Consider the following 26,827-nt stretch of genomic DNA (forward strand, 5'->3'; position numbering starts at 1 on the left):
CATAGTCCCCTATTACTCAAAATAAATTGGATAAACTCACATAATTTTAAATTTAAGAATTGCTGCCTTCATTTTTGCCTTCAGTAAATAGTTTGCTCTACTAGGTTGAGATCAGGTGACTGACTTGGCCACTGGAGAATATCCAATTTCCAGACATTCGGGTTGCTTTTGTACTGTGCTTTAGGTCCTATATCCACTTTCACTGTAAAGGCCAATCTGGTCTTCTCTTCAGTATTTGCTAAATCTAGGCTGAATCTCAGCAGAGACTATAGCCATGTACACTTCACATTTCATCCTGCTACTTCTAGCAGCTGAAAGATCATCAGTAAACACTAGTGACCCAGTTCCACTGCCAGTCATCCATACCTATCCCTCAATATTGCTTCCACCATGTTTGACAGATGATATGTATGCTTCAGATCTTGAGCTGTTCCTGCCCTTCTCCATATTTTTTGTCTTCCCATCAGTCTGCTCTTAGTTTCATCTGTCAAAAGATTGATTTTCTTTTTTTCAGATTGTCTGGGCTTCCTGTTCAGTGTAACCACTGATTTACAACTTGTTGTACAGTGTATCCAGAAAGCATTCATATCACTTCACTTGTTCCACATGTTCTCATGTTGCAGCCTTATTTCAAAGTTCAATTAAAAAGTAAAACAAAAAGTAAAGTCATTCTTCAGCTTAAAAAACAAACAAACAAGCAAAAAACAGCAACATATATATGGCTGTGAATACGTATATACATATATGTATATACATATACATCATCTGTCAGAACTTTCCACCTGTGGTAAATACAGCTTATTTGACGTTATTTTGAAAAGTACACACCTGTCTATATACTGTCCTATAGTTGACAGTGCATGTCAGGGCACAAATCAAGCCATGAAGTCTAAGGAATTCACTTTGGTTATCATACTAAGAGTTCCAGTGAAAAGCTATTGAATGGAAGTTCAATACTTAGAGTCAAGTCAAGATACTTTATCTGGCTAATTTGGCATGGAATAATGAGGAGAAAGACCTCACCTGGCCATGGGACTGGTTGTCAGTCAATTGCCCAGTTACTTCCAAGCTGGTGAAAATGAGTTAATATGTATAAAGTGGCAGTAATTCTTGAACAGATAGTAGAAGACTCCACTTAAACCCCATGATTAAAGCTCAGAGTCTGCATGTCAGTCATATGAGTGTGACTTTAAATCCACAGTCCTAAACTAACTGTATTTACTAAACAGCTGATCATGTGAAAAAGAATAATGCAAGAAATATTTTATTCCATTGTCAATCTCTAAGGAAAAATGGGCTCATTAAACTTTCAACGTAAACCCCCTAACACAGTGATTCTTTTAATATGAAGACCTGATATCTTATAGTCATTTCAGAAGTCTCTTGCTGTTAAAGCATACCGAAGTGATATTTCAACATTTAAACCGACCTACGATGCATAAACAGTGCAATAATGACAGCTAATCCAGGATGGCAAATTTTTGTACTTCAAACACCATTCTACAAATGACACTGCAATAAAAAAAAGGCAATAACAAACATCCCTAACAATTTTGCATATTTTCTTTCCAGGCATTCAAAATGAACACTACTGTTTTAACATTTATTTTTCAAGAATGTGTTCTCCATTTTCAGTCCCATTTTGGTGATTTTAAAATAGGGTTAATCATCCAGATTCCACAATGTGTGTAACACTTTGGTGATTTGAATGCATATAAATACTGTGCTCCATTGAAAAAAAATTTGCATTAATAGAGTTGATTTTACATCAACGTGTGTCTGGAGGAATTGCCATGGAAACAGTCAGTTTAATGCCCAGGACTTGACCATGCAATCAGACCACTTAGCAAGCAAGTTAGTGGAAGGTGATTCTTGGCTCCCTTCTCTGTAATTCAGTTAAGACTAGCCTGTCATTTAGTTCAGGCAGACTGGCAGGGCTTTAAAAGTAAAGATGAAACTGCAATTACCCTGAGAAAGACGCAGTAAAAAGGCAAAAGCTAGCAGGCTGCTTTCATGTCTACACTGACATGCATTAGTGAGGCTGGAAGAAGTGTCCCCAGTCTTTTGTTTATCCATATATCACAATGTGCTGCATTGTGGAGGTTTTAGATGTGATAAGACTCTTTTAACATCATCAGTAGACGGCATGTCATGTACACCAGCAGGCTGCACATCAAATAGAGCCAGTATCTGGCATTCGATAAGGGGCTGATTCAAACAAAGTGATATGTCTAGCTGACATGAATCTGACACATTCTGTCCAGTCCATTATGTATATTTTTTGTAGCAGATTAGACTTTGGAGCTTTCAAATTCCAGAACGGACCTTCATAACTTCTGACTGTATTTCTTTCAACTAAATATGTATTTTATTGATACCGGTTTATAAGTCAGCATGCAAATTGGTTGTGATATTAGGGAAAAGATATAAGATAATAATTATCAGTACTTCCTTAAACTGAAACTTGAGCTCTATAATAAATATGCATCTGTTTTAAACCAAAACGGTTAATTTCTTTACTTTCCCCTGATATGTGTAAACAATACAAGCCAACGCATTTGTCTGGAATATAACTGTGGGCAGATAACTGATTATACAAAGGACAGAATCAGTGCATAAGGTGTATAGCACATAGCTCTCTCTCTCTTTCTCTCTCTGTTTATTTATGAGTTCTGTTCATGCAGATTTGCACAGTAAAACTGATGTGGATCATGTTTGATTCGGTAGTCAGGGCAGAGCTGGACAGTTATTTTACATCTGCTAGTTTTAAAATCTGTTGAGGTACATGCCAGGATACAAATTAAACCTGCCTGCTTAGTCTAGTTTTGTGTTCGTCTTGGGCAATCTGCCAATCTTTTAAATGTCAGCAGAACCAAATTTTGTTGTTTAGAAGAGAAAATGTAAGTCTGAAATCCTCTGTAACAGACACATTACAATATATGCCTATATAGTATATTAATCTACAATATTTTGAGAATGTTCAATTTGGATGAATTATTGTCTGATTGTTTGTGCATTGGCAGAGTTGCTGCTACTATCAGCAAAATGAACTAAAAACAAATGGCAAGCTCACAAGCAAGCAATATTTATTTATAAAGCTCTTTCCACAAAACATGACTTACAGACAATCTAGTTTGGACTGACACCTGGCTGGGAAAACTGTGTTCACAGTACCACCAAAAACCATCTAGACACTGCATCCAAACTATTTATTGCTTCCAAGTGTTACAACTACATCTACTGATATTTATGCTGCTTACCAGAGCTATTGTTATGTCTGCAATCTGTCCTAAATTTCTTTGCGTTCAGAAAACTAAATCATGAGAACTACTTATCTCCTAGTTAAATATCTGCAATAGTCTCATCTTGGACCTTTGGTGCACTCAGAAGCATGAAACTATGTACTATGTATAGTATAGTCATAAAGAATTCATACAAAACACAAAACCAAGATCAATATCTTATAAGAGGTTAAGCCAAGGTAGTTGTAATGTGGATATACCTCATCACTTCTTGCAGGTGTTTGTCCTAAGTTTTCATTCTTTGATGTTTGCCCTGTAAAACAACTTGAATGAGTCTATTTTTGGATTGAGAATATTAAAACTTGAAATAGTCCATAAAGCAGTGCTTTTGTTTTATTTTATTTTATTTATTTATTTATTTATTTTTTAGCAATCCAATAAATATTAGGCAGGGAAAATAATAGATAGTTGGATACATGTATCTTTGTCACATGGAAATTAGATATGGAACAATTTGATTCCTATAACCGAATTAGTCACACTTAGGCACACTTGAAATTTAATACTTAGTAATTTGGACCATTTTAAATGTGTCTCCGTTTGAATAAAAAGATAAGCAAAAGAATTGTTAAATTGATTTCAGTGTGCATCATGTACTTGAACAGACCAAGAAAACAGCACAGTAAAAAGGAAATTTACAAATGAGAGGAAAAATAAATAAATAAATAAATAAATAAAATGATGACAACACAGAGACATAGGGTTGTAGCAAGATACAGTATCATTTAACCTGACAGTGCATGGAAACATATTGCTTTAGGCTTGGACAGATAGCTGGTCAAAGTATACCAGACAGGGATATTTTGTTGTTAAAAAAAATCTGTCAGGTTTGGATTCCCCCTAGACCAGCCTATTCTGGTTGTGTAACATCTCATCTGTTAACAGTGGTGCTATTAAATCCTGCAGCAGCCCTGCATAAAAATTCCTCAGGTGGTACAACAGTCATTTTATGGTTTGAAAGTGAGAATATAACTGTAATACTTTTTTTTGATGTGGGCTTCACATAATGCCTTGTTTTCACGCACACACATTACGTTACATTGCAATAGCAACCAGCCAGAGCCCACCTGCTGAAATATAAATAATGTATGTAAGTTGAAGTCTATCATTAACTAAAACTCTTCTTAGTTGCCTATGATGCTTCATGGTAGAGCATGTCTAAATCATGTAAAGTAGGGTTTGTTTGTTTGTTTGTTTGTTTGTTTGTTTGTTTGTTTTCAAATCATTTACAGTCTCAACTCACAACAGTTATAATTTGATGTTTGATTCAGATTGATTCAAAAGGAAAAAACAGACAAAAGGAAAAACACATTTTCCACATAAAGGACAAATATGTTGAGCCTCATATATGGGCAAAAATACAAAAGAATTACAATATAGAACCAATAAATTTGAGGGAAGTAGTAATACACTACAGAAAACTATAGTGTTGACATAACACCATGTGAGCCTGGCTGCTGCTTGAAAGGTTCAAGGAGAATCTGAATGAAGTGGGACGTGAAGATGTAAGGAATGTGGACGAGTGATTTATGGAACTCAATTAAAGTCTTGCCATTTATTCTAATAATGTTAAAGCATATAGACACAAACATAGTTAGATACAGATCCATTTTTCTTGTGTGTCTAATTAAATGGAGCGGGATGAAACAAGCACCAAACTGCTTTTTCTGTTAAACAATGGTGACGTGATCAAAGAGGTTATTTGTGACAAATTCTTTCAATTCCAGATGACGTTTCAGTTTCATTTGTGCTGTTTCTTATTAAATGTGAGACTGGAGAGTTTGTATTCTCAAAGGAACTGTCAGGTCAGAGTTTCTCAGTAGAAATGTTCTCTTTCTCTTGAGGGATTTGCTCTGCTGCGAGTGCATGCAAAACTGTCCCTCGGGGACTTCCTGTAATGACTTGCTATGACTTAAGCCCTACTGCTAATTACCTATTCAATTGAAAACATACGCCTCTTCACTAATTCAGCATTTCCATATCTATCATGATTACTGGCAAAGAAGTTATTGTTTTTGCTCTGATTTAAGTTACTTGCTGTGACATGTAATTGCATTGTGTTGGCCCTGTATGGAGTTGCATACATTAGGGAACCTTAATATCAGATTTAGCAGTCCAAGATGGGTAAAATAATTACTTAGAAATAACACACATAATTTTTTGTTGGCTTTTTTTTATGAAATGTACTTATGATAGGTACATTTCATGAGCCTATCATGATAGGTACATTTCATGAGCCTATCATGATAGGTACATTTCATGAGCCTATCATGATAGGTACATTTCATGAGCCTATCATGATAGGTACATTTCATGAGCCTATCATGATAGGTACATTTCATGAGCCTATCATAATTACCCCAAATGTAACCTAGCAAGCGTAGTTCATGACTCTACACTTTATCATTAACCAGTTTAGCCTGCACTAACCTGCCCGACATTTCCATATATAAGATTTAAAATCCCAGTATTAAACCTCACTTAATGAGCTTTCAAATCAAATCAAATCAAGTCACTTTTATTGTCACATCACATGTGCAGGTACATTGGTACAGTACATGTGAGTGAAATTCTTGTGTGCGAGCTTCACAAGCAACAGAGTTGTGCAAAATACAATAATGTAAACAAGCAAAATACAAGAATGGCTACATCTGAAACTAATAAATATATGTACAATATATAATAGTATATGCATTTCTAGATGTGTATACTAAATATTTTTCTACGTGTGTGTGTGTGTGTGTGTGTGTGTGTATACACATATTTTACAAATTAAATAGAGTAAACAATAAATAGAATATATAAAAATATACAGAGTTGAGACATGTGCAAAACAGTGGCATTACTGTACAGTATGGAGTGCATAATGTTAAAGTTCCAGTAGTGAAGCTGAGGTGTCTATGAAGTGTTCAGCAGACTGATGGCCTGGTGGAAGAAGCTGTCTCTCAGTCTGCTGGTACGGGACCGGATGCTGCAGAACCTCCTTCCTGATGGAAGTAGTCTGAACAGTTTATGGCTGGGGTGACTGGATGTCTTGGAGGGAGGGAAGCTCACCTCCAATTATCCGTTCAGAGCACCGCACTACTCGCTGGAGAGCTTTGCAGTTGTAGGCGGTGCTGTTGCCATACCAGGTGGTGATGCATCCAGTGAGGATGCTCTCAGTGGCACAGTGATAGAAGGTCCTGAGGATGCGGGGGCTCATGCCGAATCTTTTCAGTCTCCTGAGACAGAAGAGGCGCTGCTGCGCCTTCTTCACTCTTTTGTTTGTGTGTACTGACCACGTAAGATCCTCAGCCAGATGTACACCAAGGAACCGGAAGCTGCTCACTCTCTCCACAGCAGCGCCGTTGATGGTGATGGGGGTGTGTACTTCTCTGCACCTCCGGAAGTCCACTATCAACTCCTTTGTCTTTGCGACGTTGAGGGTGAGATGGTTGTCTTGACACCAGTGGGTCAGGGCGCTGACCTCCTCCCTGTAAGCCGTCTCATCACCGTTGGTGATAAGACCCACCACTGTAGTGTCGTGAAATGAGCTTTCCTTATCTTTGAAGATAATTTCTCATTTTCCCTCATATTTTGGGACAAACTACATAGAATAAGTTATTGTGTTTATATATGTGTTGAGCTCCTTAAAGAGCTGCAGTTGAACCTACCATTTAAATAATGTTTTTCCATTTATGGTCGTTCCTCTTCAGTAACTAGCTAAATGCTTAAGAACCATGACCACAACTTTCCATCAAAACATGAACACATTACAGGGATTAGAAGGAAAAAAATGTCCTCAAGGTGTAAGCAGGCCATGGAAGGTCATTATTTTCTTATTGCTGAGCAAATATTTCTATCACTGTAAACAACATCAGGTTGTAGCTTATTTAAAAAAAAATTTAACTGCTACCCACAACTCTAATACAAGAGAAACGGCTTAAGATTTTGACAAGATTTTAAACTTAATAACGAGACAACTATAAAAATTCTGCACAAACCTAAGAGACAAAGAGAGAAAATGATTAATCCTGGTGCCACATGCTGCTTTGAGATGCACTGCATTGTTTGCTTGCATCAGTGAGTATCCAGCTTTGTTAAAAGGCCATCTGTGTCTGAGTGCAGTTGAGGCTGTTTGCGGCGAGGCAGGATCGGGAGCAGTTAGGGAAGGTCTGCATATCAGTTCTGGCTGGTGGCCAGCTTGCTTTGACATGTCTTATTAGTCAGGTCTTTAAAAGCTTCAGCCTACCTTCCCAGGCACACTCCTCCCCAATATCACTGATTAAAGTGCGACTGACGCTCCCAGTGAAGAGCCAAGTTGGCCACACAGCATTTATGTTGGGTCATGCTCATTACTCAGATACACTGCCAGTGCCACCATGACTGGAAGCAGCACATAATGCAAGACATCACCAGCCAAGAGATTTGGGAACTTTGAATTCATTATGGGACAGTGGAAATGGAACTACAAATTGTTCCCCTTTGACACAACCTGTCATTCTGCCTTGTTAATATGCGTTCGGGCACTCTTCAATGGGTGCAGAAGATTTACTGTATACATGGTGCTGGAGGCAGTTGAGGGTTGTTTCTTAGGCCATGAAATAGCATCAGCATGTCACAGCTTTGAGCATTTGCATGTATATAGATGACATAAAATAAAATGATCTATGTGGCTTTAGCTTGACAAGGTTTCTGCTGTTGGTCTTGTGTTATATCATGGTTCACATATTTATTTTTTACCAGTGAGCTGTATGTTAGGTGACTTTCTTTGGTGCTAACAACAAATAAATAAAAAAATGATAATCATGATCCACTGCAGTTTTTAATGTCTGCTAATTATAATGCCCATCTATGCTATGACAGTTAAAAATTGTTGGTGACAGCTCTTGAATTCTGAACTTAACCTTGTCATTAACAAGTTTTACCATTTGATAGAGTAATAATAATGATACTCATAAAGTAATCAATAATCATTCGCTGCATTCCTGATCTGTAACAACAAAAATAAAGCAACCCAAGAGTCCAAAATTAACAGTTAGCATATAAAACTGACAATGTAAGCTCTGTAATTTTCATTGTTTGAGAGATACTCAGCCCCCCCCACACACACACACACACACAGACACACACACACACACACTCAATTAGTTGTTGTAATTGTGTATTGTGCTAAATGTTTGTGTGAAAACAAACCAGACAGAGGAACGTGTTGAGCATTGAGTAACATTTCATGGCCCATTTGCTGTGGTCTGCAGAAGCTCCTTTACTGCATGTACCATAGAATGGGAGGATGTTGTGATGAGCCCACAGTGGGCACTCACTGGTGCGTGAAGGGGCCCTCCATCCCGCTCTCCTTCTCTGTCTATCGCTAGATTTCTCCCGTACTCTTCTTCCTGTTTTCTGAGCAGAGTTGTGCATGTATTTGTAAGTGTGTGTGTGTGTGTGTGTGTGTGTGTGTGTGTGTGTGTGTGTGTGTGTGTGTGTGTGTGTGTGGTGTCAGAGACCTGTAATCAAGAGTCACTGCACATAAAGGGACCTCCAGTCATTAAGGAATTAGTGGGAGGCTAACGGCTTGTTTAGAGAATCAATTAGCTTAAAATGTGGACATGTGGGCTCATTTTCTCACACAGCTCTATGAGGGAAAGTCAAGGTTATACATTCTGCCTCTAAAGTTAACTGACCCCTTATACCTCTAAAACTACAGTGGTCCTGTGAGACTTTGTGAATCCCAAGATGTGGATGATCTTATAGTTAGTAAAATGACAATGGGAGCATTTACCTTCTATGAGGTACACATTTTGACTACGAAGGCAATATTAAATTGCAGTAAACATTTGATTAAACTGCTCACAGATTTTAGTTTGATGTTGGCATTTATTAGCTAACACATACAGACAGTTTCTTTTGCATGCTGATATTTAAAATACATTATCTTCACTTCCACTTAAATATGCAATAAGATGGTCTATATATCTCAGATTTGGGAAATTCTTTCACACATATATACTCTGATAAGTTACAGCATTAACTGACAGGTGAACTGATAAAGATATAATTTTGTTACAATGCAGCGGTCCACTATAAAACTTTGCATCCTTAAGGGTCAGCACTTATGTTGACTTGTATGGGAGACAACATGCAGTATGAATATTGCAGACCAAGAACCACAACACATGACAATTACATGAATTACCATGAATGTTAACATTACTGATCTACACTACTACACATAAAGAGACAAGCAACTGGGAAGTCTTCCTCTCGGGATATGCTGTCTGAAAACAAACTGATGGTGTTTAGCTTCACACCTCTTCAGACACGTCCATGCACACCGCTCTGCTGAAACCTGACTGGTGGGCTCTGCGTCGTTGATGCCCGCCTAGCAACATCTGTGCTGACTTTCAACACTTACCAGAGCAGCTACATTTGAAAGACAGTATTTACCCACATGCTGATGTCCTGTGACATACATGCAAAAGAACATGTGTGCAACTATTTTGTTGTGTTCACTCACAAAGCATAATTTGAAGATTCTGTTGATTATTTGTTTTGAAATTTTAACTGTTTTTAGAGTTTGCCTCTTTTTCATTTCAGGCAATCACATTCTTCAAAACATGAAAAACATACATCTTAATGTGCATTATTTTTATACACTTATTTACACACTTTGCATTCATCATATATTCACTGGTTAATGTGTGCTTACCACTATTAAACAATGTTTTATCTCACTATTTTTTTTCTTCATTTTACCACTACAGTTACCGCCACAAATATTACTTCTTCTACTGTGACCTTTATTATACCTGCAAAAGTAAGTGCAGGGTAAATTAGATTAGACCTGGTATGTGATAAAAAAAAACCAGTTAAACAGGGTAACCCACATTCTGGTCTTCATACATACAGTCTTAAGTAACCTGCAGCATTTCTCTAATATCCCATATGGAAAAGATATATATAAATCTTATAAAGTTTGTATCTGTCGTGTGTGAAACTTGTATGAAAAGCAAGAGTGAAAACAGATATAAGATCCCTTGAAAAATTATATAAATGAAACTTGTATGTTTTGGATACTTACTAAAACAATATATGAAAGTAATGAGAAAGTGGCCACTTTCACGAGTAAATCATATAAGCCTTATATGATTCACTATATGAAGTAGGCCACATCTTATGCAAGTTTTTTTTTTTTTGTAAGTTTTTACTATTACTTTTCCATATGGGATGATAATAAATTTGTAGTTATTTTTAAGAAATAAACAATCATTGTTTGATTTGTTTTATTGATCATTCTTCAGCATAAAGACTACCTGTTAAATCATGTTTTACAGTCAAAATTATTTATCAATTATATATATAATTTTCTGTATATATATATATATATAATACAAAATTATATATATATATATATATATATATATATATATATATATATATATATTTTTTTTTTTTTTTTTTTTTTTTTTTTTTTTTTTTTTTTTTGTATATAAAGGTATATATAAATTTTACTGTGAGCCTTTAGCACCTCCTCTTCACTTTGTTGTGCTTCCATGTGCCACAATATAGTGACTTGAGAAGATCAAAGAGTATGGAGGAGATAGACTTTTGAACCATAATGCTTCTTAAGCCCACAGAGCCATTAACATTGACTGCCTGTGGCACTGTTACTGCCTCCTTAGCTGCTCATAAAAGCATGAATGCAAAAAGAAACAAAACTTCTAAAAGGCACTGAAATGTTGGAAAAATAAATGTATGGGTTTTGTTTCAAATTAAACCTGTTGTGATAATTTAACATAAGATTTAATTGTTTACAGAAGGAAAATTTTTACTGTTTTACAGTCATGTTTGTACATTCTGTGGCTATGGCATGAGATGCATTGCTAATTTGACAAATGTCCCAACAAAGTATAACAATAGCTTCATTTGAAGGACAGCTTTGAAAATTACAATATCAACAGAATATCACACAGTTGCTAAAACTGGCAAAAAAAATGTAACACAAACACAAAGGCAATTAAAGAAAAGATTTTCAAAGATGACACTGGACTGTATGGCTTAATCTCTGTGAGGAAGCTTTTCCATCTAAGGTCACTCTATGCTTTGTTCCAGCATATGGAGATAAAGATCCACTAAGAGGCAGGATGCCAGTCATTGTCAGATGAAACACATGCAGGTAATGGTGGGGAAGATCCATTTTTCTTTATGCTAATACCTTCTGACAGGCACAAGCCGCGGTATACCATATACAATAAAAGGTGGACCTACATAAACAAAATCTCTCACATGTAATCAGCAACATAATCTCCATCATTGTTTTTCAGCAGACACATCTAACCTTGTAAGCAAAGGTACTTTATGTGTTCCAGTTTCAAAGCTGTTTTAGACTCAACATTGTTTGGGAAGCTTTGACCTTTCAGTCAAACAGCAACTGTACAGAAACCTGGCTACACAAGGAAAAAATAATAAGGAAAAAGCTGAAATTGATCATTCAAAATTCCTTGACTAGTTGATTTTCTTTTTAAATGTACTGGTGCACTGAAAACACAGAAAATAATGCTAAACAGAAACATGCTGAAATGTAAGATCTACAACTAAACCATCAATGTATTAAGCATTAAATATTGGGGTTTTTTTGTATTTACTGTGTTTCACAGGCACAAAACTGGAATATCTACTCAAGGTTAAATAAAGAAATTATGTCCTCAGGTTTTAAGTGAGATAGCCTGCTGTCACAGATAGAGCATAGCAGCTAAATATAAAGGCAAATGCAATAAAATGCAAACAAACTAGCCGAATGCTACTTACTGAAATGTTAAAAAGTGGGTAGTCACAGTTGTATACTATAATCACGCTGAAATAGAGCAATATAAATCATCTCACTATTGAGTTGATTTGTAAATTAGCATGAAATAATACAAAACACAGAATTTTACTACTACACCACTATTTTCTAACTAGAAAACCTTTTTCTTTTGTATCCACATAGTTTATAGTATTTCCCTTTAAATTGTTATCCAATAACAAAATTGCCATTTAAAAAAAGATAGCTTGTAAAACAAGTCAGGTTTAACACACTGATGATTTTTTTTCTGTCAACAGACTATTGAGTCTAAGGAATTACTGATTTGGGAGGCACAAAGAAAAAAGATAATATTTCTATTGTGTAAGCTATACCTTTCTTATAAGTGAATTATTCATGAATATAAATAGCTCTTTTTATCACAAAAACTGAAACAGGGAGCACTTTGGGCCAATTTGCTACATGTGTTACATGTGCCGCAAGTAATAACTTGGAAGGATGTTCCATAGACATTGATAATGACACATTTTGATTTTGGTGAATTTCAAGTCAAACAATCAAGATGGGATTAAAGATTAGACTTTCAGTTTTAATTCAAGAGGCTTAACAAAAGTATTACATGAAATGTTTAGGAATTATAGAAATTACAAGTTTTATATGTAGTGCCTCATTTTCACAGAATCAAAAGAGTATGGATAATTGACCAAGAAGCATTATTATGGCTATAGGGATGGGTATCGTTTAGGTTTTATCCGATACCAGTACCAAACCGGTACTTTTGAAACGGTGCCGGTGTTTAAACTGTGCTCGAACCGGTGCTTAAAGAATGGAGAACACACACTTTGTCCAAAAACCTCTCATGTTTAGCTGTTTTCCACTTTTTCTTTGGTCATTTTAGCCTTTTTGGCTAGTAATCCACTGAGTGCCTGTAATGTAATGAATCAGCCCCACTTAGTGAAGTCCATTTGAGGAGGAACGCTCTATAGAAAGTAAGTGGGGAGGTGGTTCTGCTGGTCTACTGGCATATTGGAAGGAAAGTGTGTTATGGAAATGAAACTTTGTGAATGTACAAACATTGGTAACTACAGAATTACCAGACCAGATAAACAAGGACTCACATTTCAATGTGACTACAACTTTCTGCAGTTGCTAACTGTAATGATCCACTGCATCAAATGCATTATAGTAAAGCCCAAATATGTATGTATTCAGGTATGTATGTATTTATTTATTTATCTGAAACAAAGCTGGTGTAAATGTTTTCAGAGGGGCTCAGAATGCTCTAATCCTTTGCTCACATACAACACACACCCCACCCACACACACACACACACACACGCTCAAACACGCTGTTTTTCTTTTTTTTTTCTTCTCAGCCTGCACTTATCTGCATTTCTGAAACAAATTCTTCTCTGACATTACATCACGAATGATGAATATTTTTTACATGCATATTGGAGACAAAGTTATTGACCTGGTCATTCAAAACCGTCTTTTTTATATTATTATTATAATTTTAATCTGCATTGGTAGCAATACAGTTTACATAATGCATTATGATTTGAGGTGTCATACCATTAGTTTTTTCACAGTCAGTCATTTTTTAGGACTTTTCTTCTTCTTCTTCTTTTTCTTTGTCTTATTATTATTATTATTATTATTAATAATAATAATAATAATAATATCATTTTATTATTATAATTACTTTATTATTAAAAACCAGGTTGGTCTGCCTGAATTGTAATATCTATCCTGCCCAGTATGACTTCTACTGTATTACAGTCCTACAAAACAGTAGTTGCATACTGTGGAATAACCAATTTTCTGTGAGTGTGTGCAATGTTTTTATTTCAGTTGCTTCAAAGATGGGGACCTGGTCTTTGACCACTTGCAAACAGTTGAGTGACTGTAGAGTATCAAAACAGTGGTAGAACAGCAACATGACAGACTCTGCCTGCTCTCTGTCTGCTAGCAGTTTACAATTGAATGGGGTCAATTTGGAAATCACATGCGCATGTTTGTTATAATGTGATAATTAACTGTGCTAAGTTGTCAAAAATTGCAAATCTGTTGCCATTTGCATACACAGAAATTCACATTGAATAGAAATTTGTATTAACTACTGACATTGAGAGTTCAGTTAGAATCACATAGATCTGAAAGAAAAATTGAGAAGTAGTGATGTTATTTTTGCAGATTTTCAATTTAGCTGTGAAATGACACAGGTACTTGGTAACTTTGCGTTTACAAAAATAAAACCTAGAATACAGTCTGATGACAACCAGTTGAGTCGAGTCGAGGGCACAACTGTCAAGTAGTATTATTTACAAATCTTTGCCAATTTGTCTAAGAGTGATCGCAGTCACACTGAGCTGGATCAAAATTGTTTGGAGACAGGTTACATCCCACCAGGGGATCTGTTAATTGTCGCTAGTTGTACTTGCCAACATCAAAAAAAAGTAATAGCAATCCCCAGGCAACCGCATTTTTTTCTTAGTCGCAAGGAGATTTTTCGTAGTATTTTTACTCTAAAGTGACGGTGCCAAGATTAATTTTTTAAGAAGTGTCTCCCTCCTGTAAATGACATTTTTGTCAAGCACAGGTTTATATCATGTTCTTAAGATCTGGTTCCCATCACTGGAACAAGTTAAAAATAAAACATCAAGAATCTGAATGAAAGTACAGTTGTGACACTTGCTCTGCTTCCAGCACCTCAGAGAGAGGGGTTGTATTATTCATGTCTTCCGTGTTGTTGAGGTATCATGTAGCTGAAGTTGTGTGTTTCTTATTGCCTCTGTGTACAGATCTGATGATCTTTCGCTCTGTCAGGCTGGGGTGTTTAATCCAGGTCAGCTGCCATCCTAAGCTGCTGTTTTCATGGCTTGTTAGAAAACTCTTAATTGGTGAATAAGTGTGTGAGCTAAAGTTAGGGAGACAGTGTTGCAAGAGTCTCATCTGTTTGTCTGCCACTATGTTAAGGTTTGTGGGGGGAACACAAGACCAGACACATGGCCAAATGTGATGAGTGCTTCTGGCTCTGACACAATTGACATGGCACTAGAGAGATCACAGACCCTATGTTCTCCAGCTATGTTTTCCCAAAGGCTGAGCACAAAACCACCCAGCTTTTTGTCTTATATAGATATGTATCTATCACTACAAATCCAGAGCTTCTTATTCTTGTGACAGTCAATAAGCAATTCATTACAACTTGCGGGTTTGGAACGTACTATGATTTAGCTTAAGATGCTTCTTACATCTATAAACATCAGTTGTTGTAGAACACGTTTCAAAGAGTCTTTGTAGCCAGTAGGTTTTGGTCAAGTGCAGGCTCAGGTGGTCACCATGTGAGAATGATTACAAAGAGGTAGCAGTGAGCTTTCAAATTAACTGAGTTATAGGGTTTGAGTCACACAGGCACAATGAAATGTAGTGTAACAAATTACATGCTTCAGAAAATTTAACATTTAAAAGTATGTAATATTAACTCAAAAATTAAACAGCTGTGGCTGTTGTGACTTGTGTTCATAAAAGCTACCCTGTTTTAAATGTTTGAAGTGCCAGAAAAGATTTATTCTTACATTGGCTGAAGGTCCAATAACATAAGCAGGTCATATCCAGGATTAATAAAAGGAGAAAAATTTCAGTTGACAGATATAATTTCATTTTCTGTTTTGTGATACAGATAAATAAGAATTTGTTTTGAAGCTATATGGCTAATTATTTTTCTCTCTTTTTTCTCTGTTCTTCCATTCTCTTTCCTTTGTTTCTTCCACTCTCCTGTAATCATTCCATATGTCTTCTACCTCCATCACCCCTTCTGTTCTTACCAAACAGGTCCCTCATCAAATGGGTGCACTGACCTTCTACCGTTATGAACAGCCTATTGTAGACTACTGCCAGGCCCATCAACCCTTGCGGCTAAACATGGGTTATGAGGGACCCCCACAGGGCCTGGAGGGCCTGGAGGACCTTGGGCCATGTGATAGAGGCACTATACAGACAGTGGCACTGCCAGCAGTGCCCTCTGCTGCCAGCATGGGTGCCCCTGTTCCAGGACCTCGCTCTCCTCCATCGACCCTCAGACCACCAACTGAGGGTCCCGGCAGCAGTCCTTTTCCTACTTCTGAGCGCACTGGCACACTCAAATTTGGACGCTAGTGAGCATGGTTAGAAGTGGGGCAAGGGCCTCTCATTCACCATGACTTTGAAATGAAGGGGCAGGCGAGCTGGTTATTCAGTGGGGCCTTGTTCTTAGAACATCGGTATGTGAACTAGAGGACAAAATTTTCAAATTATGCCTGGAGGCATTTATCATCTGAAACACACAGTCTCAACCATATACAGTTGGGTGAGACATTCTTGCTGATCATTTTGTTTTTCTTTTCCAAAACAACTCATAGAAAAAAAAGGGTCCCTGACTCAAGGGAGGTTAATTCAGCATATGCCACAAAGAATTACCTTATTTCCAAATCTGATCTTTGTCATATCCCATATCAGCATCATGGGGCATCTGTTCACAGCAGCAGCAGCCAGCTTACTCTGAGTCAGGAGTGAAAGGGAAAGTGCAATAAACACAAGTTTTCATTCACGACAAGTGAGGGCAGTAACATCAAAGATCGAAGAGATAGAGCATATGAAGAGCAGAAGGCTTCTTACTGTGATTAACATTACAATTTCTACTCACTAGCTATTAAAAAAGTTAACATATATAATTTCATTAATTACATAAATATTTTGTTTCTTTGAGTGTCATATTTTGTACTGAATTACATTAATGTGCATGTTAAACCAAAGAGTTTACTAATATTTTTTCTTTCTTTTTGCACATAAGGTACTTTAACTAAGGAGCTTTTTAAATGTCAGATGTTCCACTGAACTAGCCTCTGCCAGTTCACATTTATAATTACCACTAGATCCCCTGATGATTTCGAATGGACTAGAATTGTCTTAAAGAAATAGAATAATCAACGGGGTCATCATGTTGAAAGGTTATGAACGTATTTATCATAATGAGGTATCACACCTGGCACTCCCAACGTAAGCTCAAGTCAGTTCTTGTGATCTTAGTGTTACTATGAAAAACATAATTCAAAGCAGCATAAACTGTATGTTCCATAAATGTATTAAATATATAAAGACCCTTTACACAGATGAACAACAAGTCATTGTACCGTATATGACTATATCCCAGCTGAATAACCCACTATGCTTTAAAAAAAAAAGGCAATCATGGAAAAACTAAAATAAGAACATTTGAATGAAATGTATTGTACATATTATTGAAAAGGTCTACTTCACTGAAGGTCAAACCACTCTCACTGCCCCAAACAGTCATTTGAAACATTGTTGAGTCAATGTTTGACTTTCATTAACTGGACTACTTGAAGAGCACCATCTTGCTGGGTTGGCCAGGCTTAGGCCATGTGCTCTTCCACAACAGAGAATAATGGTGCCTAGTGGTGGCATGCTGAACCAGCACGTTGACTTCTCTTTGACCTGCATATGATCCCACAGACTATACAGGAGGTTTTGCCTGACATCTCAATTTTTTCCAGAAAGTGAGCCGAAATTAAGGAATGTTTTCTCTTTTTTTCTTTGTTTTTTCTTTTTCCTAATCAGTAAACCGTTGGCCACCATGTTGAGCACTGCTGCTCGTTGACTTATGGAGCTGTTGAGGATTTCGGATACGGCTTGCATGGCCTGTCAAACAATGTCCTCAGTTTAACTCAAGCAGTGCACCAGTTTCCTACATGTCAGTGGTCATACTCTAGGGAGCTGTGGAACTTACGCTTGCTCTTCCTACAGAGAGACTGATTGATCCACACATGAAACTGCAAGGGGCCAACATTTCCCAAGAAAGATGATGCATATTCAAACAAATATGCATTGTTTTTGTTTTATTTCGTTTTGGTATTATATTTTTTTGCTTGAAAATTTTTGAGGTGTTCAAAGATGATGTCAAGAAATTCTATAAGATGAATAAAAGGACAAAATCAAATAGAACTTATTTATGATGTAAATAATGAGTCTTTAAAGATTTAAAAAAAAGGTATGAACTTCATTTCTTCTGAAACACAAACTGCTTGTGAACAGAAGAGGAGCCTTATTCACTTTCCAGTGGGAATATATTACTAAGATGACTTGGTGAGGAGGTTCCTACTGTAATGCTCTCGTTGTTTCAATGATAAGTATTTTTCTATCTGCTCCCATCACTATTCTACCACTCTACCATTAAAAACAAAATATGTTACTGACATTATTTCTCAAATCCAGTCATTTTACTCAATAACGCGAAGAGGGGAAGATTCTGAGCCCTGTTATTGTGATGTACTTCAAGCGCCAAACTTGACAGAGATTCATATTTCCTGTTCTGCCATCAGGCATGTTGGAGAAGCCATCTCACAGGTGGTAATTAAATAACGTGTTGTTAGTTACATCCATTCCTCTTGTTCAAGAATTTTAACACTATCAGCCATTTCAAGGTCTACTCGGGGAGAAGTGTGCTTTTCTTTATACCAAGAGTTTAACTTGTGAAGGATGTTCTTTATAATGTGCCATTATTTTGTTAAATGTTTTATCAAAAAAAAAACAAACAAAAAAAAAAAACAACTGACCCGAAATGCTTCATGATATCACAACTAAGAAGGGTTCGGTCCCTTCATGTACAGGACATTGCATTTAAAAAAAAGCAGTTGATTCGCTCAGTACGGTTGCTTAATAGTGATGGTGGAGTTTACTTTGTAATAGCAGCTGTGCCAATGTCTTTATAATGGGAGCTCTCTCAATTCTATCCATGTATTGTCCTGCCTTGCTGTATATCACCCCTGATAACTCCTTGGCCTGAATTTCATGTCTGCTGCTTGGTGACTCGGGTGAACCTGTTTAACAATGTTCTATTTCTGTCTGCATGCTGATATTTTAGGAAACTGTGCCCATTTAGGGAGGAGCACTGAACCAGAGACAAACAGTACGGGAGATAATTCCTGTCCGGAGTGCCCTAGAACCAGCAGCACATGTCATGGACAACTTCACTGTTTTTAAAGCATCTTGTTTGCTGACCCATTCATGCCCTTGTCTCGATTAAAGTATAATTCCCTGGCACTGTAGGCTGTTAAATAGAGAAATAGGTTTGTGTCGAGCACTCACACCTGGGACAGGCATTCCCTTTAATAGTTTCCTGTTAAGCCTAGTACCCTACGCATACTAATTAATGCAGGTTTCAGAACAGTGATTATAGTTGATTTCAGACTGAACATAAAGATCAAAGCTTCTTTGCCCTCATGTGTAATTAGAAAATGCAAATACCATCTTTGTATATCCACAATTAAATCAGCTACTAATAAATGATCAATTGATCATGACTACCTCCCAGATAAAATCAGATATGTTCAGCGGAATGTTTGAATTCTGCTGCCAGTAATTATTCAGTCTGTTGTCCATTTATTTTGCCATCAGAGAGCTGGAAGCACAAGCAGTGCATGCTAATGATGCATGTTTGAGCTGAACTCCAGGACCGTCTGTGCTAGCCCCACAATGCCAGTAGGCTTTGTTTTCTCTTCTGCTTCGTTTGTTTATGGGTTTATACTACCCGAGTTCCCCAGTCCCTGTCACTCTTTGTGTTCGGGCTCAACTCCCCATTGGGAAAAGTTTTTTTTTCTTTTTTTCAAATTTCGCCTTTTTTTCTTCTTGCTTTGGGTGGGGTGAATAAAGGTCTGAAGAACTGCAGTGAAAAACTTTTATATTTCAGTGTTTATGCTTAGAGGAAAAGCTAAACGCACATCTCCAAGGGGACAGGAAAAGCAGGGGAGAAGAGAAGGGTAGACAGAGATACTGTTTAATAGGGAGAACATAGAGGGACAAATGGGTAAGTGCGAGGACATTTTATTCTGTTACAAGGAAAGCGTTGTGATATATTTTGAATGCTCCAGGGCAGCTTTGTTTCCACTGCAAGAAATGACACAAACAGCTTCAGCCATGCTCTCACACTTGCAACACACATCCAGTCTGTACTCTGTAGAGGCACATATGGCACACAGATTAAGCTACGACATATTTGCATCCTCTGAACTGTATGTATTATGCATGCGCTCATACAAAGATGCACTTTATCTGAACAGGAATTATCATTTACACTATTATCAGTAATCCACTTCTTAGTCTTTGCTGGAGAAACAATCACAGACGGAGATGTACAAACACATAAAAAGACACATGTGCTTAATAAAAGGATAATATAGGTACAGCAGGGTTTGACACCCCATTCCAGTTCATCAAACGGTACAGTGGACTCTAATCCATTATCTGATAAATGGATTTGAAAATTTAATTCCAAGCCAGACATGGCTTTGTAGCTTTCCTTCCTCTGCCATATATTTGTGTCTTTCTAGTAAGCAGCACTGGGACGTTCCCATATAGCACACACTCACTCCAAAAACAAAAATAGGATAAAAACAAAAAAATTTAAATAAAGAAAGAAAAAAAAAGACAAATGGTAATATTCCTCATTTGCAATTTCTAGATTTGCGTTCCTGTTATTGTTACTCTGTCATTAGTGTTTATACAGAATCAATAACTTCTGTGATGCAAAAGAGAGACTGGAAGTGTTGCTAGCGATTTAGCTTCCCCGCATGTACCCAGAGGGCCTCTGTGTGTGCACGTGTGTGTGTGTGGGTTTGTGTATCTATAGCAGCACCTACTCCTCTACCTCCTCTGAACCAGCATTACCATTACTGATGTTCAGGCCAGCCCGGTCCCCATTGATTGTTATTGTTCCATTCTCTTTTACATTAGCAAGAAGTCTTTAACCTATGACCTACATTGTCCTAACTCTGTTTTTCTACCATTGCTCATGTCAGCGGGGACACAGAAAAGTAAGACATGATCATTAACCTCTGTTGGGGAAACACACTTTTTCGTTTGTCTGACAAAGCCCGTTTACACCCCTAATTGGATTTAATGTTGGCACTGCAGAGAGCATGTTTTTTATTTAAATGTGCTGCATTCTTCGCTTTCAGTTAACAGTGCAATGAGAAAGCAAGAAGGAGGAGCTCGAAAGAAAGCAATATCATAATTAGTCTTTGTGTTCCTTGCAGGCCCAAGTCCTTTCCCATGTTTTTTTGTTGCCTCTTAAAATACTCTCCATATAAATCTTTTCATTCCCACTGTCTCCCCCTCATTCATATCCTGCAGACAGCTTCAACTTCTGTAGGTTGTAAATATGCTCTGCATTGTTTTCTTTGGTAGTTGGTTTGTTGTTGATTTTTTTCCTTTTTCTTTTTTTTCTTTTTAATTTCCTTTTTTACTGTAATCAGACCTAAAGCATTTTTGTGGAGACCTGGTCCAAGCGCAAAAATATGGCTCTTATTTGAGTATATTATTGTCAGATAATGTTTTGTAAAAATTTTGATGATGAATAAACATCTAAAGATGGAAACTGTGTTGTCCTTTTTATAATTCAATTGTAGCTTGTAGTTAATAGATTACTTTACCCGTCTTACCTATTAGCAAGAGTTCACCAGTTATGGCCAGTGCTAGTCAGCCTGCAGAGACAGAACAATGGTATAACATTTTCTTTTGAAAGAAGTTTTAAATTTCGGGCCTTCAAGAGGAGCAAAACTGAGAGCCTTGCGTGGCTGGCGTCTGTACTTGGAACCTTTACAATTGCAGTTTTTGATGTAAATTGTTGATAATATCCACTGGAAACACTGATGGCAAAATAAAAATTTCTCATCGATTCAGGTATGTTTCTAATTTTTTTACAGTGACTCCTCCTAAGTCTTTAGGAAGGGGCCCATTTTTAAACAACTGCTATTTCTTTCAAGCGTGTAAGCATCCTTACTTTGCTCACATTTCCCTGTAATGTAAAGATTTCCCCAGAAAATAGTGTCATGGGTTTCTCCATCTTTCATCTCAGTTGGCAAGAAATTTAAATTCATACTCAAACTTCTAAACATCAATCTAATCTGGACTTTTCACCACATGCAGGATTGCAATCACAGAGTCCTAAGAGGGGGGACAGAATCACTCTCAGCAGGCTTTGGCAGCCTGGGGTTTCCTCAAAATAGCAACACACTTCACAGAGACTACCATAAAAACAGACTATAATAACAATATGAGACACATTGTGATCTGCAATCACATGGTGACAATACCCTCATGATGTGTGAGATTGTCACAAAGTGTGTCATCCCTTGTGTACAACATACTGGTGTTTTTTGAAACCTGTCAAGATGCAGAGACAATGCTTGTGCCAGGCTCATCAGTGGTGTACTTACCAAGATGTATAGGTGTAAGAAATGGAATAACGTAGTTCGAAATAAATTGTGCATCAAGTTTGACTTAAATCATGATGTATAAAAGTATGCATACCTTAAAGCAATGCAAAGTCAGCAACCTACATTTTAAAGTTGCTGTTTATTTTACAAACTTTTCAAAGGCTGTGTTGGTGTACAAGTGATCATAAAGTCAACTTGATGAATGCAGCTGACATGTTCAAAGTGAACCAAATACCCGTGGCAAAGGAGCACTGCCAGTGTCACAGAGATGGGAGATCTGTTTGCTCCAGCCTGCTGTCAGTTCAGATGCACACATCATGCTATCACTGCCTTGGAGGAACATGACAGGCCCACTCACAGTCCAGCTCACTGTGGTTTTCAGGACATGGGGTCTTGCTATCTTTTACTTTTTCTCCTCCAATGATTGCACACCCTTTGGTATAACATCAACACAAATAAGAGGAAATTACGCTGCATTTATTCACAAAATTTAAACCTGCATTCAGATGACCGTAATCTTCGCTAATTGCTGATAGATGTAGATAACAGATCTGCTACATTTTTTGGTAAAAGAAAAAAAAAGTCACTGCACTTTTCCACTCTCTCCGTTAGCTTCTAGCCTTCAGGAGGCAAGCAGGTTTGTCAGCTGTCAAGCTAGCCCAACATAGTGTCAGGATTTCTGCTCATCCTGTCCCTCAACACAGGAATCAACTGAGGTAATGTCCCAGGGTTGCTACTGTTCACACTTGGATTTGAGGGCACACACAGCTAAAGCTTGCTAGTTCTGTTTGTTCATGACACAATCATGATTGGTTTGAAGTACTATGTCATAAAATGGCCATGACTAGGTTGAGTCAGGAAAATAACACGTCAGTTATAATCTTGACAAAACCAAAGATCCCAGAATGAAGGCTTGGTATGTCAAAATATTCCTCGGCCTGTAATACATTGTCTAATGAGAGCATCTAACCAGATAATATGTATGGGAGCTGCACTTTCATCAATTACAAGGCTCTTCTGAGGGTCATGATGAAAACCCAGGTAATTAGTAGGTGTGGGGGTCTCTCCTGGGAATTCACAATTCACAGATTAATAGATTGTGTGTCTGAAAAGTCCAGTGGATTTATGTGCTGCAACCTTTTAGCAAAAATGTATTTGTAGAGTATCTTTCAGACCATGCCTACATAACAGACATACACACAAAGGTAATTAGGTAATTGTTGCTTCTGAGCCTCAGACACCGACAGATTTGAAGATGCACATTCAAGGTCATCAAGGTTACCTGAACAAAATTGTGAAGCTTTAACCAAATAGATGTTTAATTCCACCAGAAGCCTGGACAGAGAGTGTAATAGGAAATGTTGCTTTGGTATACAGAACCCATCTCAACAAGTGCAGCTACTCATGGCAACTTGTTCACATTGCCCAAACCCAAATCCAGTTGAGCAAGTTCAGAATAAGAATGCAACAAGCCTGCTCTGTAGAGATCTCACTTTGTCATTCACATGACATGAAATAACTCCTGCCAACTTCTAGGACCTCAGGACACCAACAAATGTCCCATGCCAATGCCCTTACGAGTTATATTTTCTTTCAGGATATGATATACATTAATATGTGTATTTCTTTGCACACTTTGCACAATGTTTGCACAGCATCATATAAAAAAAAGACCAATTTCCTTTGCGTCGAGGGTAGCTGCTTCTCCACAACAAAGGTCCGCCTTAACCGAAAGGTTAAAAAAAAAGGTCTGACATGGCTGAGGGGTCAGTCTCTCTCAGTTGATTGCACACAGCCCATCTCATCTCAGTCTGTGTAAAAAAAAAAAAAAAAAAAAGAAGCCCTTGGCTGGTGGTTGATTGGCCAGGTCAGGAGGCTTGGTAAGTATGCAGTGTCTGATTCTCAGTGACCTTTAAAGCAGTGTGATGGTACTGTGGGCCTGAAAACTCTCTACTGGAGGAGAGTGGGGAATTCATTGGTTTGAGATAGTCAAAGGATCTTTCTTTGGACTGTTTTTGCTTACTCTCTCCCTTTTTTCTATGTCTCTCGCTCACTCGCTTTACACTTACTCTAGCTCTTTCTCAAAGATTTCTATGGTGCTGTTGGCCCTACATCCACTGTAAGTAATGGAGCTCCCCGGGGATGTAAAAGGTCTTGTCCTCATACAACCTACAGAGGCTTTTCTATGTCCTGCCACAGTCTGGATTTAGCTTGAGCAAAATTCAGTCACAATTGTTCCCCTCTGTGGATGAGTAAATAGAGCCCCTCTCCTCTTCCCCTTTGGCATTTTTCTTTTTAAACACTCTACCGTGCCTTCCCCTTGACCTGAAACGAGCAATCAACATTTAATGATTGTGCTCTCCTTTCTCAGTCTTGATTTGTTCTTTTATTCAGTCTGCCATCAAATGAGCCCAATATTACTGCACTTTATTTTAAATGCTGTAAGAAATCTGGCATTTTGAAAACAACATAACATAATCATATGTAGAATACATAACCGGTTAAAAAGAAAATCTGAAAAACAATGAGTAAAACAAAACGAATACTAGATTTTATGAGCTAGACTAGTTCTCAGTAAAATTCTCAAATACTTTAAACACGCAAAAATTATTTTGTTTTCTTTTTAAAATGTCAATCTTATTTAATTCTAAGTTGCATTTGAATTGAACGGAATATGTTAATAAAGTTACTGTTCAGATAAAAAATCATCCAGATTTCACTGTATTTCCTTGTTGTGTATACTTTGTTATACTATAAAGATTTCCCTTTCAGCAAAACACCAAGAAGAGGGCAACAGCTTGCCGTAAGATACCAGCAGGGAGACTTCAAGAGTTCTTTTTTTTCCCACAACAACCTACGGTTAATTAAAGGATTCAATTGAGGCAAAGTTCATCCCCCTGTGACAGAGCACAGCAAGGCCTTGCTTCTGAGCCTCAGACACCGACAGATTTGAAGATGCACATTCAAGGTCATCAAGGTTACCTGAACAAAATTGTGAAGCTTTAACCAAATAGATGTTTAATTCCACCAGAAGCCTGGACAGAGAGTGTAATAGAGGTAAAGCCAGGATGCCTGGCAGCCACTTAAAGGCAGAGTGATGAGCTTATTCACCAGCTTTCTCCCTCCGCTCCAGTAGCACATATTAAGAGTAAATCACTTGAGGATGCAGAAACTGCCGAAAGAAATTTCGTTGGTTATATACACAGTTAGCACATGAATAAATGTGTGCAAGCTAGAATTCATGCTCTCAAGGCCAATGGTGAACTTAAAAGCTTGCCTTCAAGATACTGTCAAGCAGGCATGATTTACTGGTGTGCAGTACTTTGTGAGGGAAAGCCCATTAAGGATACTACCACAGGAATACATGTAATCAAACACATAGTATAGTTTGTTTCTTACCATATTATTTACAAAAATGAATATTAATAATTCGTGAATGCCTTTAAAACCCAAAAGTTGAATTCCTCCCATTAATGTGGCTATTCTGGCTCTAAAGGGCAGATTTGCTAAGCAGTACAAATAAGCATGAGGCCGCAATCACAGAAATGTGCTGCAGGGAATGGAAGGTTTTAAGGGTGATGTACTAATCTAATTTATAAAGAAAGACACATTCTTCATTTCAATAATGACCAAAAACATCAGCACTACTCAGAAGGTAAAAAGTTAAAAAGTACTAGATGTGATGACAGAGTACGTAATGTAACCAAAATATAACTGTTTTTCCAGTGTACTATTTTGACTTCACAATTGTAACCGAGATCTATGGGAGGCAGCTGAAAGAGAATCAATATGTTATTCTATAAGGGTGAACAGTTTCTGTTAGAAATTGCTTTGGACTATGTGCTTTTGTTGGTTGAGACACCTGAGCAATGCCTTTTTCAAACAATTTCATCATATAAACCTGAAATCCATGTGTAACAGCTGCCCAGTTGGATATGTGTACTTTATTTTCCATCAGATTGGGATTCTTCTGCAGGGTAATGGAATTACTTTTACTATGCCACATGCATATATGTGTATATCATTGTTTTCTACAGTCTCCAGGTATTCATTGAAGTCATGTGTCAGGGTTCCTGGGTCTTTGACCCAGTGTTTTCAGTTCCTGTTCATTGTTTATTTTCCATATGTTCCCTTTTCTGGTTTCATTATGTTCTAGCTCTACTTTCTGCGTCATTAGTCGGATTATGTTCAGCCGTGCTCTCACCTGTCTCCAATCGTCATCATCATTCAGCCTGCGTATTTAAGTTCCTCAGTTTCATCAGTTCAGTGTCTTGTCATTGATGTTGTCTTTCCTGTGTGTGCTTTCAGTTCAGCCAGTCTGTATAATAAACGCCATTCTCATCTTCAATCAAGCCACGAGTCCTGCCTTTGATCCTCTCTTCCTCTCATCCACACACGAAGCCCTGACATCATGTTTATATATTGTAAGATTCAAGTATTCGTCTAACACACTTCAGATCTGTCAG

The 26,827-nt window shown here is 37.4% G+C and overlaps 1 protein-coding gene across 1 annotated transcript in view; it reads left to right on the top strand.

The window, feature by feature from the left end:
• The window catches only part of LOC147325657 (leucine-rich repeat transmembrane neuronal protein 4), a 106,210-nt gene extending 84,465 nt beyond the window's left edge, over positions 1–21,745 (top strand). Inside the window, exon 3 of the mRNA XM_086300266.1 lies at positions 15,922–21,745. Within this exon, the coding sequence (XP_086156392.1) occupies positions 15,922–16,245 (324 nt within the window). The 3' untranslated portion in view covers positions 16,246–21,745. The remainder of the gene's footprint in view (positions 1–15,921) is intronic.
• Positions 21,746–26,827: the final 5,082 nt, after the last annotated feature.

This window comes from Aulonocara sp. 'chitande type north' Nkhata Bay, linkage group LG7 (genome assembly GCF_057382095.1).
Source record: "Aulonocara sp. 'chitande type north' Nkhata Bay isolate Kocher_YH1m ecotype deep benthic linkage group LG7, A_spYH_male_GT1.1, whole genome shotgun sequence".
NCBI lineage: Eukaryota > Metazoa > Chordata > Actinopteri > Cichliformes > Cichlidae > Aulonocara > Aulonocara sp. 'chitande type north' Nkhata Bay.